This window comes from Artemia franciscana, chromosome 12 (assembly GCF_032884065.1).
Source record: "Artemia franciscana chromosome 12, ASM3288406v1, whole genome shotgun sequence".
Taxonomy (NCBI): domain Eukaryota; kingdom Metazoa; phylum Arthropoda; class Branchiopoda; order Anostraca; family Artemiidae; genus Artemia; species Artemia franciscana.
In genome coordinates, this window is record NC_088874.1 from 21,478,939 (window position 1) to 21,498,549 (window position 19,611).

The following is a 19,611-nucleotide window of genomic DNA, read 5'->3' on the forward strand; positions in this document are numbered from 1 at the left end:
TCATTCAAACTACAGAGAATAAAATGATTAGATGCATTTTCTTAAAGCTAATCTTGCTTGTTTAGCAGACTGTCTCAAAGGCCTTTTCGTAGTTGGTTCAGTACTATTATAAATCGGTTTAGTAAAATATTTTGTTAGATCATTTTTAATTAAATTTGAGTATAAAGAATTTAGTGAGTATTCCCCTAAGTCCCTGTTCCAAGAAATATTATTATTTATTTTGAGATTAATTTCGATTGATTCTCGAACCACCTGTTTTATTCCCAAATCATTACTGATGAGTGAAGAGTTTTCAAAAAGTATCATGTGGGACGGATTATTAAATATATGCCAACCTAAACCCGAATCAAAGGAGTTGTTGGAACTATTTGAAATTAAGGCCTTGTCTATGTCATTTTTATGCTGTTGTAACCGTTGTAACCTTCTATTATAATAACTAAAGCAGACAAAAGCAATTCACTTGTTGTCATGAATACGACAGACTATGACAACAAAATTCTTTCGCATTTAAATGACACAATTACATATAAAACAATAACTCATGATCCTACTAATCAGTACACTAATAATATTATAAATGAATAAAGCAGCTAAAACAAAATGGTAAAATCACCCCACAACTATACAATAAATTTTTTCCCCGTGGTAGTTTCTGTCCTAAACTCTACGGTTTACCAAAAATACATAAACAGGGTATTCCCTTAAGACCTATCGTAGCTTGTACTAAAGCCCCCGCTGCCAATATTGGAAAATGGCTTTGCACAGCTTTCAAACCTTTATTGTATTCTCAAAATTCTTATATTCGTAACTCGGCAGATTTGGTTAAAAAACTTAGTAACACAAGTATTTCAGAAAACACAATAGTTAGTAGTTTTGACATTGTTTCCATGTATACAAATATAGATGTAACTATTTCAGAGGAATTATTAAAAAATAAAATAGAAGAAAATTACCACTTGATCGAGACTTCAGCGACAGGAATTGATTGTGAAGTTGAAGTTTTAATGACTCCTGTTAAAATTTGTAATAAGTTTTCTATGTATTTTCAATTTCGCGATTCCTTTTATCAACAAAAAAATGGGTTACCCATGGGGGCACCTTTATCCGGGCTACTAGCAAATATTTACGTCGAGAATCTTGAGAATTGGGCATTGAACTCTTATTTTTTAAAACACGTCTATTGGGGTCGTTATATGGATGACGTAATTTCACTTTGGAATTATGGAGAAGCTGAGCTTCGGGGCTTCTTAGATCATCTTAACACTTATGACCGAAATATGTAGTTCACCATAGAAGTTGAAATTGATAATGAACTACCGTTTTTAGATGTATTAATTATTCGTAATGCTGATAAACTGGCTTTTACTATATATCAAAAGCCAACACAAAACAATCGATATCTTCACTTTAATTCAAATCACCCCCCACAAGCTAAAAGAGCAGTTGTAACTTCCCTCAAAACAAAAGACTTGTTTGCTTCAAAAACAAGTTACATGGTTTTTAGAAGGACTGGTGAGCCCCAAGATTTACCTTCAGATATTAAGTACAATGGTGTTTCTTTGAAACAAGTCCGAGAAACGCGTTACCTCGGGTTTCTTCTTGACTTCAAACTGAGTTGGAAGGCGTACAGTGACCTAGTTTCCTGCAAAGTGTCGAGACGAGTTGGAATGCTGAGGCATCTAAAAAGTGTGCTTCCTTTGAAAGTTTTAATGTCACTGTACCATACTTTAATAGCGTCGTATATAAATTATGGTTGTTTAATCTGGGCTAGTAACTTTCAGTCTAATTACAGGAGAGTTCAAGTGCAACAGAATAAAGCAATTAGAATTCTAGGAAATTATGATCGTGGAAGCGCTAGCACTGTCTCTATATATAAGAGGTTTGATATTTTGGATGTTGGAAAAATCAGAGACATGCAGATTGGTATTTTAGTATATCAGTGTCTACATAATTTAGGGCCTGATATTTTTAATGATTTTTTTAGCTTGGGTTCTTCCTATCATCATTATGACATGCGAAATTCAAATAATCTTGTTCATGAGTTTCGGAATACTTCCCGGTCGGCTCATGTCATCAGATACATGGGACCGTCCGTCTGGAATCCATTCCCACAGCAAGTTAAGGAATCAGAAAGTCTGCCTCAGCTGAAACGACGCCTCAAGGCCCATCTTCTGAACAATTAGTAATGTTGAGTATTTTAGATTGAGAGAAGGGTATCTCCCCCCATTTTGTTAAATTGACCATTAGTTTTTGTTTTGTTTTCTTTTTTTCGTGTTTTTTTGTTTTTTTTTGTAGTTTATTTATCTTATTTATTTTTCTTTTTGATGTAAGTGAAATATTTTAAAGAAATGGATCGTATTTGATGTCAGCTATGCTTACAGGCCATTGCGGCCTATTTTTTTTTAGCTGATGAATGAAAGTTTATTGTATTGTTTTTTGAATAAAATTACCTACCTACCTACCTCATTGATCGTGCCCTGAATATTTGCTCCAATTCATATATAAATGCAGAAATAAACTTTATCAGAGATATTCTGTTTGGTAATGGATACCCCATTCCTTTTGTCAATAAAATAATTAACCGTAGAATAAAAAGACATTCTTGTAAAATCGAAGAAGATACTTCACAATGTGAGGCTACTGATAAGCCCTCAAATACTGTCTATCTTCCGTATATCCCAAAGATCACAACAAAATTAAACAATATTTGCACAAAAAATAATCTGTACGTAGTTTTTACTAATAATTTTAAAATCATCAATTTCTTAAATTCGGGTAAAGATAAGACCCCAGTTACTCGCCAAAGAGGGGTCTATCAAATACCTTGTGATTGCGGAAAATACTATGTCGGCAGGACCCATCAGAATCTAGACAAACGGTTACAACAGCATAAAAATGACATAGACAAGGCCTTAATTTCAAAAAGTTCCAACAACTCCTTTGATTCGGCTTTAGGTTGGCATATATTTAATAATCCGTCCCACATGATACTTTTTGAGAACTCTTCACTCATCAGTAATGATTTGGGAATAAAACAGGTGGTTCGAGAATCAATCGAAATTAATCTCAAAATAAATAATAATATTTCTTTGAACAGGGACTTAGGGGAATACTCACTAAATTCTTTATACTCAAATTTAATTATAAATGATCTAACAAAATATTTTACTAAACCGATTTATAATAGTACTGAACCAACTACGAAAAGGCCTTTGAGACAGGCTGCTAAACAAGCAAGATTAGCTTTAAGAAATTGCATCTAATCATTTTATTCTCTGTAGTTTGAATGAGCTTATATTCTCATTTCATTCTTTTTCGCCAGTCCTGGTTGAACTTCGTTGAAGTAAGGATGCTAGGGCTATTTTTAAAAAAAAGTTTTAAAAAGTGTTTTTAATTATTCAGTTTTAATCCTCACAATTTGATGTAAGTTCATTTATATATACATACATATATATATATATATATATATATATATATATATATATATATATATATATATATATATATATATATATATGTATATATATATGTATATATATATATATATATATATATATATATATATATATATATATATATATATATATATATATATATATATATATATATATATATATATATATATATATATATGTATATATATATATATATATATATATATATATATATATATATATATATATATATATATATATATATATATATATATATATATATATATATATATATATATATATATATATATATATATATATATATATATATATATATATATTATATATATATATATATATTTATATATATATATATATATATATATATATATATATATATATATATATATATATATATATATATATATATAGTTTCTCTCTTATTCTTGTATTGTGCTGAAGACGGCCCTTGGACATAGGGCCGAAATATCTACAGAAATAATTTCCACTGTCTTGAAAAGATTTTCCCTATTGTCTCTACTTTGTATTTTTTGTTATGGAAAGGCAGTGTGGTCTTCGTCGCTATTTTAACCTTATATGTTAACAATGGGTAACTTACATAAGTTACAGCCCTTTTCCCGGGGTCTGTGTTGGATTTGTCAACCCATGAGTTATAGTTATTCGACCTTTGAACTATTTTTTAACCAAACAGCTGTCTCAAAATTTTGATCGGATGTATTAGGGGACAAGGGTGTCAGGAGAGGGGGTGATATCCCTTCGATCACTTTTGACTCTTTAGAAAAGCACTAGAACTTCCGATTTCCAATCGAAAGAGCCCCTTCCGAAGTTTATACGACCATCGCTCTCATATGAAGTGCCCCGGGGAAATAAATCATAATAAAACATTGAAACATTATGGTCTTCACTATAAATAACGCTATAGCGTTGCCTCTGATGTAAACAGAATATAAATATGCAACAGATAGTTCAACATTTTTAGAAGGTTTATAACTTAAAAGTTATAAAACACAAAATGTTTTTTTTTGTAATTTTATATCATACCGTCAGTCACTTGGAAAGAGTTTTAAAAGGCGTAAGAGAACCGACACAAAACGCTAAGTAAAAAATTTCTCTCCTGTGGATATGAGTAAAATCCAACAATAAGAGAAAACATACCATCAGTGACTATAACTTGACACCAGCAATCTGTATCCCCAGCATGATTGTACGCTTCGCATATATAAACAGCAGTGTCTTCAATGCTTAATATACGCAGTATGTACCTCCCTTTTTCTGGACAAACGACCTGAAATCCCGAAGTATCACTGGAAATTTCGACTTCTTCTTTTATCCACAGACATCGAAGAGGTTCTGAACCTAGAAATAATTACTTACAATGCACTTGAGTAAAAAATAAAACTACATGTACATGAAGCGTAAATGATCGAAAAAGAATTGAAAATACGAGGATTGAGAAGACATGCTATTTTTCAAAGTAGCAACAAACATATTTTTCTTTTCTTAGCGTAAGTTAAAAAGAAAAAAAAAATCAAGACCTATCCTCTATTGTTAATCGAAAATTCCGTATGTATACCTGAATGAACTAGGGATCAACGATGTGGATTTTTTTTTTATTAACAAGAAAAAAAACAAAAACAAATAAACATGATTCTGTTACTATCCTTCTCAAGAAAAAATTTTATAGCTTTTGATGGGCAATTTTAAAGTTAATGAAATTTACATATTTTGAGGATTTTCACAAAAAAATTATTTGGACGGATTTATTGTTTTCCACGTTCGTTCTAATCAACTTTTTTTACCAAAAAAAAAAGACGTCAGTCCAATATACCAGAAAGAGCTAGGGGCATTACGTTGGAACTTTGAAAAAATGGTTTTGGGGGTGTTGAAATAAAAACATAAAACACTATGTGGATCCAAGGTTGTCAAAGGAAGAATCTGAAATATTCCTGGATCGTCGAAGGCATTATAGTTGAAAATTTCAGGATGTGTTGGGGGGGCTGATTAATGTTTTGCGTATACTCAAGATTACAACATGATAATGCTCAGAAAATTCTTGAGCCCTATAGCGTCCCAAAATTAACGCAGATTTTTATCCCATTTATTTGAATAATACATCCCGTACCCATCCATCCAAATTACTATTGCAAAGCAATTATTAAGATTTATTCCCAAATTTATTCCAAAAGAAGTTAAAATCATGATCTTGAATAAGAGATATTGATAAAAGATTTGAAAATACCCTTTTATTAATCAATAAAAATACCAGAAATTACCACAGGTAGGAGTAAGACTAACTTGAACGTCATTCGCCAATAAAAACTAGAACGTCACTTGTGCTTTAATGAAAACAAAATACATTTTTAACTTTTACTCAGAAATATAGGCAAAATATGTGGTACAGGGCATTCTAAATTATTTACTTTTTATTTTGTTTTAATTTTTTATGTTTCTTTGGCTTGAATTGTTATGACGGGGTAAGACAAAGGTTAACACTGGTTTTACGGGGGCGATATCAACCCCGAAGGCAAACCTATTCAACATTTCGAAAATTTTGACCAAAACAGATATCTCAAAATTTTGATTCGATATTATAGGGGCAGAGGAGTACTGGATAGCAGTAAAGGAAGCGAGAGGAAGACTAATTCCACTTATGTAGTTTTGACCTCTAAAGGACACTAGAAGTTCAAATTTTCAATCGAAAGACCTCTCAATTTCTGATCGAATGAGCATTCTCCAAATAGCCTTCTCCTTTTGAAGTCGGTGTGAACTAAGTTTTTTGCCACTTTTTTGTCCCTTTTTGGGCTGCATTTTGAGGGAAAGCAATATTTTGTTCTATATTCCTTCTGCATTTGGGTCCCTTTAGTCCAAGATTTAATATAGGTTTCAGGCCAATCGATAAAATTTAGCCCTTGTTTATGCCCCCACTGTTAGAGGAGGGACCAATTTCAAAGGGACTACTCCTTTGAATAATTTTATATATTAGTCCCCTTGGCTGAAGGACTTATGGCTACAAGTTTCAAACTGATCATGGAAAAAACTGTGGCTCATATCAGGGCCCCCAACCCTCTCCCTTCCAGCAGCAAGATATTCAGGATCTTTTAGATCAATGGAATATTCCCTGAAAGTTTCATGCCGCTGGACTTTCAAGGTCAAACATCACCACGTCCCTTTTCCCAGTATAAAGTGTCTCTGTAAATAATTGACAGTTCGCATATTTACGCCACTTATACTAAGGGGCGAGTCTCCCAGGGACTCTAGGGGTTATATCGTCCTCGGATGCTTATTTATAGATATTTCAACTATTCTCAACAAAATGGTTTCCACGAAATTTTAATCAGATGTCCTAAGGGTTACAGAAAGACTGGATATCAAAAAGGTTGACGAGTGTTGGTTGCTCTCCAATGACTTTAACTTTTAAAAAAGTTACTAGACCTCTCAATTTCTGATCGAATGAGCATTCTCCAAATTTTTTATGACCACAAAGAGGGGAGAGGTTGAGGAGGGTGCAGACCCTCTCCTATATGGAAGAAACTCTCCATGTGTGAGCGTTCAATATTACTCCTTTTTTTCCATGTAATAATACTTGTTACTGTTTGTTTAATAGCAGAAAAGGCGGACAAATTTGGTTTCGATCGTCTTATAAGCTAAGAGCTTCTAGGGATCGTGCTCTAGGCACAAGATATCATAACTTTGCTAAGGGTATTCTCTGGAAACGTCACGCGTAGCTGAGTAAACCAAAGACGCTATGTATTTCCACCATTTCCCATGAACTACTTGGGAGAATGAGTTGAAACTTCCAAGAGGTGTGGGATATCAATTGGACTTAAATTCAGTATTAAGGTAGGGAGCTGAATTAAACCGAAAGGCTCAATATGTATCCGGTCATCAAAGTAAGAAGGGCGGAATACCTATTATTCGCAAATCTGGGTATCCTTGTGAATATATTATATTTTAATTTCATTTAATTAACATAGGGTCGAACTCTAGATCAAAACCAAGCAAATTTAAGGCTGAAAGAACTCCTTATTCCGAATTTTAATTTTCAAATTTTAATTTTAAACTCTATTTCAGAAGCAAGCAAGTTAAAATTGAGCGAAACCCTTAATCTAAATATGGCCTAAGTTTTTTTTTTTTTTTTTGTTCTAAATTCAATATCAATACCACGGAGCCGAACTCCAAGTTGAAATCAAGAAAATGTAAGATGGACAGAATTCCTTATTTCAAACGAGCAAGCAAATTAATTTCTTTAAGCTGTGTCCTACCCTGTAATAATCACCCAACCTCCAGCTCCCAAGAGCACGATAAAAAAGAATTAAAAGAAATAAAATACAAAAATAAGTCCTATAAGATAAATTAAAATACAAACAAGTTTTTCAACTGAATTAAAGGAGCGGCAATAAAACTTGAAATCGATAAAGTTATTCCCTATATGAGGGATGGCACCCCCTCCTCAAAACCTCGGTTCTAATGCTGAAGCTTTTTAGTGCTTTCAACAAGCTTGTTATTTGAGTTCAACGGCCCTTGTTTCAGCAGTCGTTCTTATTTAGGACAAAATTTTAATATTTAGTCAGGATCATCGATGAATATTACCTTTGTTGGATTAGTTCTTAATAGTGTTTTTAGTACAGAATTTTGGGTGGACTAAGGGGGCAACTTGGTTTCATATGGTATAATTTGTATTTTTAAGCACTTCGACTATGTTTGGGCAATAATTTGTTTTTGTGGCCCAAATTGGCATAAAACGTAGTTTGCTGTGGCACAATCTCTTTTATTATGGTTGCAGCAGCAGTTGCAACTTAGTAAGGACCGAACCATAGTAACCGAAAATTGAAAACACGTTTTGAAAAACTGCCTAATAATAAAAATTACAATTTGACAAGATTCAGGAACGGTAAATATTATTTTGATTAGTCTTAAAAGTAAAAGTTTAATTGCGAATACAAATTTATGGTGATTTCGAAAAAAGCCCGAAAACCATAAAAATTGCCGTCAGATCGGAATGAAAAGTGGACCATTGACCTCAGCATGTTTATAAACCTTTGCATGGAGAATTACAGTTCTCAACCTTGAATAACAAAGAAAGTCACTTCTTTGCGTTGATAGCGCTGATGTGTCGCCTTTTCTTCCTTCTTTTTTTTCTACCTCGGCTAGCAGGTTACCAGAACATTATAGAGAGATGTTTAATGGCTCATAAAGCTTTAGCTCATATATACGTGTTTTTAATAAGTTTCACCGTCTTGAAGTGCCACAAGGCCCTAAAATGACACTTTTGGTGCCGTGTCTCAAATGGAGAAGCTATTGCTAGTGGGCTACCAGAACATCGTAAAAAGATATTTAATGTCTCATTTTAAGGTTATTGCTTATATATACGGGATTTTTGTCAATTCTACCATCTCTAAAAGCACAAAAAACGGCCCTTTGATGCCATTTCTCAAATAGTGGGGCTAGTAGGTTACCAGATGATCTTACAGAGATGTTGAATAGCTCATAAGAAAGCTATTGCTTATATCAACGTGCTTTCTGTAATACCACCATCTGCAAGTTCCATATGACCCTAAAAACGGCACTTTTGGTGTCATCCCTCAAAAATCCGGGGTTAGTGGGCTACCAGAACATCGTAGAGAGAGGTTTAATGGTTCATCTAAAAGCTATTGCTCATATGTACGTGTTTTTTTTTTATATTAATTCTTCGATCTGTAAGTGACATATGGCACTAAAAGTGGCGCTTTTGGTGCCATTTCTCAAGCGGAAAAGCTTGGAAGCATAAAAGGGGTACCGTTGAAATGTTTATGGTCTAAAGCCTTTCACTGAAGGCTTAAAATCACGCCTCCCGTATACTCCACCTCCCAGCCTCCTTATTAAGTTTCATATAGCTTCTGCTCAATAGCAGACTGCTGCAACCTTACCTGGGCTAGCAGGCTACCATACTATCGTATAGATTTAATGGCTCAATTAAAATTTATTGGTTTATTATTTTATAAAAGCTATATTATAATTCCTTTCATGGTCTAACACCAGCTGTGATATCAGTAATTTTCACTAGGCCTGTAAAATTAAAATTATCTTGAAAACTTGAGTATAAAGATAAATATAATTTTAGTAACGGCAAATCCATTGAACTGAATACAAAAATAATGGATTGATTTATTAGGTGACATCTTGGTCTCACTAGCTATAATATCAATAGTGAGTAATTTACAATTTCAAAATGTAAAAAAAAAAATACAAAAAAAACGCTTTAGTATTACTCGAAACGAAGAACAAATAAACAATAATATGAACTCCAGAAACTCCTCTAAAACTCTCTATACAACAGATAACTTTAAGTTGTGATACAAATTCTAAAGCTAGTTTACAGTTCTAATACTAACAAGATGGCTTCATTTCGGACTTGACTACAAATAATCATGAAATATTCTTTTCAGAACCAAAAGGAGAGCCAATCATTGGATTGAACTCGTTTTGCAGAAGTGATACCAAATTAAACCAAAAAATAAAAATAAATAGAACAACAATCCTAAAATGCTATATGTTTATACTGCAAAAAGTGTTCTTAATCGGTTTGCCAAAACTCCTATATTGTTTTGTGTTTTCAGTAAAGCGCTAGTTTTCTATAATCATACAAACATAGGGAAATTGCATCAGTTGGTTTATTTGCTCTAGTTTTATCGATACATGTTAGATAGGCTGTGAAGTAATAATTTTTTTTCGTTTTAAATTTCAACTTGGCTCTTTACTTTCCTCAGACTATTTATCAAAAAGCTTGGCAATTACTGCAGCGTTCATGTTATTATAAGCTAACAATTTATGAATTCAAAAAACGAAACTCACTGTGGCATTCGTGCAATACTTTAGAGCCGTTTTTCATGATGGGGGATGAAAAGCTTTGTTTTAGGTTTCAGACCGCTAGGAATTGATTGTATCTATTAGAATTTATATCATCTCGTACATATACCCTCTTTGAGCAGGAAACAACTTTTGTGGCACAAAATACCCCTTTGCTGTGGGTTTTTCAAGATAGGGAAGGGACTCATAACCTTATCTTAGGAAATTAGACCATAAAACGTCAGTCGGATATCTTAGAATTACCATTTTCTGGCGTTTGACCCTCTTCAGGTAAAAATAAAGTTTGGCTGCACAAAATGGTGAAAAACACTTTTTGCTGTTGCAAAATTTCTTTTGCTGCAAAAAAAGGCACTAGATATGGTATTTTTTTTTTCAAATGAGCCTTTTCTCAAAGCCTAAGAACACAGGTTCGATAAGGTCATTCCTGGGGAGGGAAAGAAGGGAAAAAAGAAAATTGTGGGGATAGTGAGAAAACACGCGAAAAATGTGGGGTTTATGTGCATTATATTTGTTTGTAGTTTACTTTTTTAAAATTATATATTAAGCATCAGTGTTTCACTGTTTCCCGTGCGTAAAAGCGTTATTCCTTGTTCGCGGGGGGGGGGGGGGCTGCAATTTTGATGACAGAAAAAATAAATATATATTATACCACAAATTATGAAATTATATCAGAGAATCACCCCTCTGCCTCCCCTTCGAAAATTTCTCTTGTAAAATTTCCCCTGGAAACTCTTATCCCGCGAATTTTTCCCCCTAGCCCCCGAGGAAAATCCTGTCCGCAGAAACTTCAACTATGCTGAACCAAATAACTTATGTCAAAATTTTGATCTGATGTCATTGGGGAAAACGGGGCGTAGGAGGTGGACTAGCTGCCCTCCAATTTTTTTAATCACTTAAAAAGCGCACTAGAACTATGTATTTCCATTTGAATGAGTTTTCTTCTGATCTTCTAGGATCATTGGTTCAATACTATCAACCCTGGGAAAAAAAGAATAACAACGCATCCGTAATCTTTCTTTTGGCAAAAAATTCAAATTTTGCACTTTTGTTTATAGGGGCTTGAAAAACATCTATTGCAGGGTTCTCTGTTATCCCTAGTCCTGATCATCCGATATTCATTAAGATCACTTGACTTTTCGGAGGTGTTTTTCCCAGGGGCGTAATTTGCTATAGGGGCGGTGGGCAACTGCTTTTTCCTCCTTTTTCAAAAATCAAGCAAATTTTCTCAGACTCGTAGCTTTTGATGGGTAACATTAAACTTAATGAATTCTATATATTTGGAATCAGCTTAAAAAGTCAATTCTTTTTATGTATCTATTGTTATCTCACTGTTATTAGAGATTCAGTTACAATTGGGCCGATTCACTCTTTACTTACAGTTCGTTACGAAGAATTGCTTGGAAAATTTCTTCTAAATTCAGCTTGTAAAATGATGTCCAACGAGAACAATTAGAATTAAATAGGAACAATAACTTACAAATTCTCTCAAATAGTCTTTTTTCTTTATTTTTTCTTTCATAGTCTTTTAAATTATCTGAAATAGATATATTGGATTTAAATTGTCTCAGCTATTAATTTTTGGAACTTAAATTGTCTTCTTACATATGTAATTACTTTATTTAACCAAGTCACGGTTGTTTCAGACATATCATCTATGTCACGATTATAATTATATTTTTAATAAGATTGTGGGTTTTGGTATAGTCGTTATTTAAATCTTATATTGCATTTCTGATTACCAAGGAGTATTCATCCGATAAGAAGAATTGGGTAATTTATTCTTGCTCTTTCTTAGCCTACATCATAGTCCCAGGTATTTCTTTGGGTCCCCCCTAACATTGGAGAGCCCCCCCCCCCCAAAAAAAAAAAAATTATCAATCGTGGGTAAATGGTCTTCAATCCCTTTCGACTTACAAAAAAAAAAAAAGACTAGAACTCTCAATTTCTGTTGTAATGAGCATGCTCCAAAATTTCTGCGACCATTATGGGGAAGTTAGAATGACAAAGGGACAGTCCCCTCCGATACAGAATAAATTCTGCCCATTCTGGGGTTTATTATTCTTACTTTTATAATAACAGCGCAGACCAGAAATATTCTCATAAATAAGTAAGGATTAAAAAGGGACATTTCTGATGCATTTTTTAAAGTTTTTTGCCCCCCCCCCAGACTGAAATCCTGGCTACAGCCCTGGGGACTATACATCAATTTCTACTTCCACCCTTAGAACTAATTCTGTATTTATCTGAAGACACAATGAGAGCTGGGATTTTTTGGCATTTAAGCGAAATCTTTGAGTTTCTCCCACCCTCCCTAACTACAACAAATTCAGAGAACCCCATTGCAGAAGTTTAAGCGTCTTTTTAAAATTAATAATTCGTCCATTGCTTACACATAGTACCTGTCATTGGAAACATACGGACATTGTTCGCTAGGGAATTTTCTGTTGGAGGGGGAGATTTTCAGAGGGAAGAAATTTTTTGGGAAGAATTACCCTAAATTTTTCAACAAAAACCTTTTTATTTGTCTTTCTCCCTCTTTTGATGCACAATTTTACATACGAAGAGAATTTTACGGTGGAATTGTGCAGGGAAAATTTTCAACGGGGATAATATTTTCCGGTAAGATTTTTCCATGGGAAAATGTCGTTAATGTCCACAAAGATACTGCGAGGTGGCACATTCCTGTGCCACCTCATTACTAAAACATTGCTAAAAATTGTTTCTGGCGTTTATTTTAATCACCAAACATAACCTGAATCAACTTGGTCACTATTTGTTCACTACTTTCCCCCCCCCCCGCCTCAGCACCAATAATAAAGGCATAGACTGAATGCACACTGAACATATATATATATATATATATATATATATATATATATATATATATATATATATATATATATATATATATATATATATATATCAATTATGAAGCCTATATCTTAAGTGGGTACTTGGAGTGAAAAGAATATTGGGATAGATTTTTTTTAGTTTGCAAAAAAAATCAGTGGATAATGTTCGGAATTATTGATAGTGAGTTTGTGTATAGCTAAAGTTGATTATGGATTAATGTTTGAATGTGTTTCCTTAGTGATAAATAAAAAAAAAAATAAAGAAGTAGATATTCACAATTGTAAGGTAAACTATTATTTACATAAGTACTCAACCAACCGATGGTATGAAACAGTGAAATTAATTAACAAACAGGGTTGGTATGAATGACCAATTATGTCATATTATGACGCTGGAATTAATCTCAACTTTGTCCACAGTGAAATTGCTGCAGTGTGTAATATAAATATAATCGATATTATCGATATTAAGTTGTATTTGTGAAAAGGGATGTCACCGCGGATAAGTAACTGTTGAAGAAGTGTAAAGAGGATATTCATCCTTTAAATTTGGAAGACTTCGAATGCACTAAGTATCCTCATAAAACACGTAATGCAGTGAATGAAATCAGATATTTGTCGGAATGGATGATGAGCAACAAAATAGAAATCGATAGAAAGGTACCGATTCGAAAGTCCAGAAACAACAATATTAGTTGGGATCCTAGTCGATGGATTGGATATTAGTTATTTTTTGCAATTAAGATAAGCAAAACATTCTATCAATTTTTTCGTGTATGTAACACTGTTACCTTAAAAATGTGTCAATGCATTATGATGTTAGGATTCTTTTATTCTTAGAGCTTTTTTCATGACAGCCGAACGATTTTTTCTTCGTTATCGATATTCACATATAGTTTTTTTCTCTCTACTTCTATGTCCCTATGTCAGTTCGTAGCCAGTGGCATTCTGCGGTCCTTGCCATTTCCTGGTCCACGGCACTTCATATCCTATCTTTCACCTAGCATTTCCTCCCTAATCTTTTTGAGATTATCTGTATCTTCTATAGTGTTCATACCTCCAAAATCTACTGAGCTAACCTCTTCAGAATCGGTGACATTATAAAAAAGACCTTTGCAGATGCTACAATCATCGTAAAAAAACATTTCTGTTTCAATATTTTTATCCATACACAACAAGCTTATTTTTATCAAACCGAATTCATTACTAGTTTGTAAGAAAATGATAAGAAATATCTGCAATTATAGACACTACTACTGGCCTCATAGGGGTATATACTTGAGTCTGATATAGGTAAACAGTTTTTTTTTTTTATCAAAACCAGAACCGAACCATTTGATTTTTTTCAAAGTCAGACATGACAATTGGAATTTTTAGGTTTTTTTTCCAAAGTTAGTTTCAACTTTTTTTTTCAAATCTTTAAATGAGGTTCAAAACTCAAAACTGGAAAATTCAAAACTTAAGAAGCATACTTGAATTTATATCGTTTATTTAAGTGTAATATCTGGCATCATTAACCTACTCATTAAATTGACTTTGTCTGAAGAACTGGTTTAGCCTGTCTACTAGTCCAGTGGAAAAGGCAGACAAGCCTAGCAGCCCTAACCCCAGAGTTGCAATCGGGGACCCCTAGGTAGAGTCTTTTTATTTTTCTGCTTTATGCCTACATCTCTCCTTAATGTAATAAGACCCTTCAGCCTAGTTTAATTGGAGTTCACTTTAGCCTATATCATGAGTGATACCTTAGAAAAGAGCTATAGACTTCCTAGTACCAAAGAGATGAGATCAGAATGTTCCATCCTATTCAGTGGAGCTGAATCTTAATGAACAGATTGCTTTGCTGACTTTGCATATGAACACCCTAAAGATCAAGCAGAAGCTAATTGCAGAGTCACTTAATAATTAAACCCTTAAACCTGCAGTGGCAGAAGTTGTGAATGAAGCAATGTCTACTGAGGATAGTTCTTTGGTTAAAGCCTCTGTTCATTGCTGCAGTTGTCCTACCATCTGCCACTTCTATAGCTCAAGGTCTTCTGGATAAAGTAAGGATTGGTGCTGATTAAATGGTATGGCTCTTAACAGCCAGAAGAGTGTCACTGTCAATTTCAGAACCCTTACCATTTGAAAGAGAACATGATCCAAACAACCAGACTTATGGGAGCGATATTAGACCACAAGCTACTATGGTGAAATTTCTTGGTGTGTATCTTAACTGTTTTGTTTTCTTTAAACCGCATATAACTCACACCCGTCCCCTCATCGTCCGCCTGTCTTCAAAGCTGCACCAGGTTAACTCATTTCTTCCCCCAGATGTTATGCTTTCTCATTATTATGCTTTTATTTTTAATTACCTTTCTTATTGCTGCTCTGTCTAGGTAGTAGTAATAAATCTCTTTTCTGCTCGCTCCAAAGAGCCCAAAATCGGGCAGTGAAGGCTGCTTTTTTTCTCCCTCAGTTTCACTCTTTCTCTGATTCTTATAATGATGCTAGAATATCTCGCTGGATCGTATTTTGGGTAAAAGTAAACTTTATTTAGAGCATTCTGCTTTTCTAGGTATACTTCCACCCCCTATGCATCAATTTTTCACGGACTTGCTCAGGTAGGTACTCCTCTTATTTACGTAGTTATCCTCGCAGATTTATTTTACCCAAACTATCTTGTACAACAGTCCAGTGGTCTCCTATTTATCAATTAATTCTATCCATCCCTCCGGATGTCCCTCTATTTCTTTCTGCAAAGGCATTTTTTCTTCGTGTCTTTCCAGCTTAGTAATTTCTCTCTCTCCTTTTTTATTTTCCCTGATTTCTCGTTTCCTATTGTTTCTCCTTTTTAGAATTTTCCCAACTGATATATTTCTCTCTTATTCTTTTTAGGATTATTTAGGAATCTTCCTAACTTTTAAAGTCATTGTCTATTTGTCTTTTTGTTCTACTTTTGCATCACATCTTCTAATGTCAACATGGTCTTTACTTTTTGTCTACTTTCTTTTTTTCTATTTATTTCTATTATTATAATTACTACCATTTTTTACTGTATGCTAATGTTTATTCGCCTTCATCTTTATTTCATATGTATTGTTGGATTTAGGGTATTATTAATGGTTCTTTTAGCGCTTTGTTATAGTATTGTATGACCCATAACAAGCAAAGCTTTTTGGGCCTAAAAATTTTTTACGTTTGTATTAGTGTTTTAGTATTAATAAAATGATTGATGATGATGACGTTTGCGTATACTTATAACAAAAAAATGTATTGATATTTTACGGAATTTTTCAAGGTTTTATCAAGAGTAAGAGGTGAACTCAGTCTAAGTATGAAGGATAATATAATGAAATATGACTCCGGCCCTGAACAAATGTATGATTTCCAACAATAATAACAAAATTGGTTATATTTTAAGCAAGTGCGTCTGAAATATTCATGGTCCACAAGCTACTTGAGACATGAGACATCATGAGTTTTGGAGGTCTTACCTACCGAATGTAGAATTCCGCATTATTTACCAGAAGAAGGATCACGGATGTGTTTTTTATTTGTTAATGTTTTTCCCCGGGGATGATCGTGTTGAACCAAACATCATAAAAGGTCGGGAGAGGTCTCGTTCAAAATGAATCAAAAGTTTAAGAGCCCCTTTAAAACAACCAAATGATTGAAGGAAAACTAGCCTCCCTTCCCACATCCCTTTTCTCGTCAAAGACATCCGATCAAAATTTCAAGGTAGCCATTTGATTTACCGTAGTTGAATGATCCAATAACGATGCCTTTGGGTATTACATGACCCCCCATATTCCCTGGGGAGAGGAATCCTGGAAATTTAAGAAAATTTTCCTTTTTTTTGGGGGGGGGGGATAGAATTTTCCTCTGAAGGTGTATTTCCTAAAAGTTTCAAAGAGGAATTTTTCAGGGCAAATTTTAAACAGCGGAGGGGGGATTTCCTGGTATGATCTGAAAAGCGATCAGAAATTAAATAAAAATCAAGTTTTTTCCACTGAAAGTAAGCAGCAACTTTAAAACTTAAAACCAACATAAATCATTTTGTATGTGAGGGGGGATCCCCTTCCTCTATTACCATTCTTTACGCTAAAGTTTGACATTTGGTTATAATTCTTTAAGAAAGACTGCTCAAACACAAGGCCTGTTGAATTTGAAGAAGATGTATTTTCAAAGAACGTTAAGACTTTAGCATAAATAGCGAGGGTTGAAGAAGGGGGCCACCTTCTCATATTGGAATAATTTCTGTTCGTTTCGAGTGTTAATGTTGCTACTTACTTGTAATTGGAATTTTTTCATTGTGATTAATCAAACAGTTCGTGGTAAGGAACTGTAAGTAAGGAGCGACATGGCTCGATAGTAATCGAAACTCTTAAAAAAAGGAATTTTTACATGAGTAAATATATCAAGTAGTTTTATGCTACCCATAAAAGGCAGATAGTTTGAATAAATTTGCCTGATTATCGAAAAAGGGGGAAACCCCCCCCCTAAAAGTCAAGGAATCATAATGAAACGCACCTTCAAATTCAGCGTATCAAAGAGCCCTACTGTAGAGGTTTCAAGCTCCTATCTCTGAAAAATGTGGAATTTTATATTTGTTGTCAAAAGAAAGATCACGGATGCGTGTTTATTTATTTGTTGTTTTTTTTTATTCTTTTCCATAATGGTATTACATAATGCCGTTGAGTATTTCATAACCCTCCGTATTCCCTGGGGAGAGGACTCCTGGAAATGTACGGAAATTTACCTTTTTTTTTTCCTCTGAAGGTGTATTCACAAAAGTTTCGAAGGGAAATTTTTCAGGGGAAATTTTAAACAATAGAGGGGGGATTTCCTGGTCTGATCTGATAAGCGATCAGAAATTAAATAAAACCAAATTTTTTCAACTGAAAGTAAGCAGCAACTTTAAAACTTAAAACCAACATAAATCATTCTGTATTTGAGGGCGGATCCCCTTCCTTGGGGGCTCCCCTTCCTCTATTCCCGTTCTTTACGCCAAAGTTTGACATTTGGTCATGATTATTTAAGAAAGACTGCTCAAACACAAGGCCTGTTGAATTTGAAGAAGAAGTATTTTTAAAGAACGTTAAGACTTTAGCATAAATAGCGAGGGTTGAAGAAGGGGGCCACCTCCTCATATTGGAATAATTTATGTTCGTTTTGAGTGTTAATGTTGTTGCTCCTTACTTGTAATTGGAATTTTTTATTGTGCTTAATCAGACAGTTCGCGGTAAAGAACTGTAAGTAAGGAGCGACATGGCTTGATAGCAATCGAAACACTAAAAAAACAAATTTTTATATCAGTAAATACATCAAGTAGCTTTAGGCTACCCATAAAAGGCTGACAGTTTGAGTAAATTTGTCTGATTTTTGAAAAAGGGGGAAAACACCCCCTAAAAGTCAAGGAATCATAATGAAATGCACCTTGAAATTCGGCGTATCAATGAACCCTACTGTAGAGGTTTCAAGCTCCTATCTGGAAAAATGTGGAATTTTATATTTTTTGTCAAAAGAAAGATCACGGATGCGTGTTTATTTGTTGTTGTTTTTTATTCTTTTCCATAATGGTAACCGTTTGTAACTAATAGTCATAGAACATCGGGAGAGGGCTCATTTGAATGTAAATTAAAATTTCTAGTGCCCTTTTTAAGTGACTAAAAGGATTGGAGGGCAACTAGCCTCTCCCACGCCCCCTTTTTCCCAAAGTCTACCGATAAAAACTTTGAGAAAGCCATTTTGTTTAGTATAATTGAAAAGTCCAAAAAATTATGCGTTTGGATATAAAATGAACCCCCCCCCCCCACAGCCTCCGTGGATACGACTTTAATTAATAAAATTTGCCCTTTTTACATATAGTATTTGTTATTAGGAAGCATACAGACATTTTTGTAGAGGGGAGATTTTGTGCTTGGGATATGGTTTCCATGTTGATAAATTTCCGTGTGGAGGGAGATTTTTGGGTTAAACTTTCCAGGGGAAATTTTATGCTCGGAAGATTTGATAGAATTTCTATACCAAATTCTTTCTATTTGTCTTACATTGTCTTTGCCTATTCACTTTTGAATGTGGGGATGTTCCCCACATTCAAAAGTGAATTTTTGGGAGCGATCGGAAAAACCATTAGGACTTAAAGTCTTTTCAAATGAAAGTGTGCTAAGGAAAATTTTTCATGTTAAATCTTCGGCACGAAATTTTACGGGGTGGGGGGGGGATTTTCAGCGAGGATGGAATTGACCGGAAGAAATTTTTCGGGGAAAGAACTTTTCAAGGAGGAGTTTTCCCTTGTGGGAAGGGATTTTCATGGAGGGTTTAAAATTGGGTCTAAAATTTGACTTTTTCTCTCAACTCTACTTTTTAAAACACTACAAAACTTTAGCGTAAAGAGAAGGGCGTTGATGAGGAAGCATCCCCTTTCATATACAAAGTAATTTCTGTTTGTTTTCAGTTTTAATGTCGCTTCTTACTTT

The 19,611-nt window shown here is 33.9% G+C and overlaps 1 protein-coding gene and 1 long non-coding RNA gene across 5 annotated transcripts in view; one reads left to right on the top strand and one right to left on the bottom strand.

Annotated features, from left to right (window-relative positions):
- Positions 1 to 19,611, bottom strand: part of LOC136033839 (myosin light chain kinase, smooth muscle-like) — a 116,027-nt gene that overhangs the window by 79,514 nt on the left and 16,902 nt on the right. For all 4 annotated transcript variants that reach the window (XM_065714787.1, XM_065714784.1, XM_065714786.1 and 1 more), the window contains exon 3: positions 4,611 to 4,811. In XM_065714787.1, the coding sequence (XP_065570859.1) occupies positions 4,611 to 4,811 (201 nt within the window). The remainder of the gene's footprint in view (positions 1 to 4,610; positions 4,812 to 19,611) is intronic.
- LOC136033843 (uncharacterized) overlaps positions 3,337 to 19,611 on the top strand; it is a 32,632-nt gene continuing 16,357 nt past the window's right edge. The window contains exons 1-2 of the long non-coding RNA XR_010619035.1: positions 3,337 to 3,423; positions 15,708 to 15,753. This is a non-coding gene — a long non-coding RNA (uncharacterized LOC136033843). The remainder of the gene's footprint in view (positions 3,424 to 15,707; positions 15,754 to 19,611) is intronic.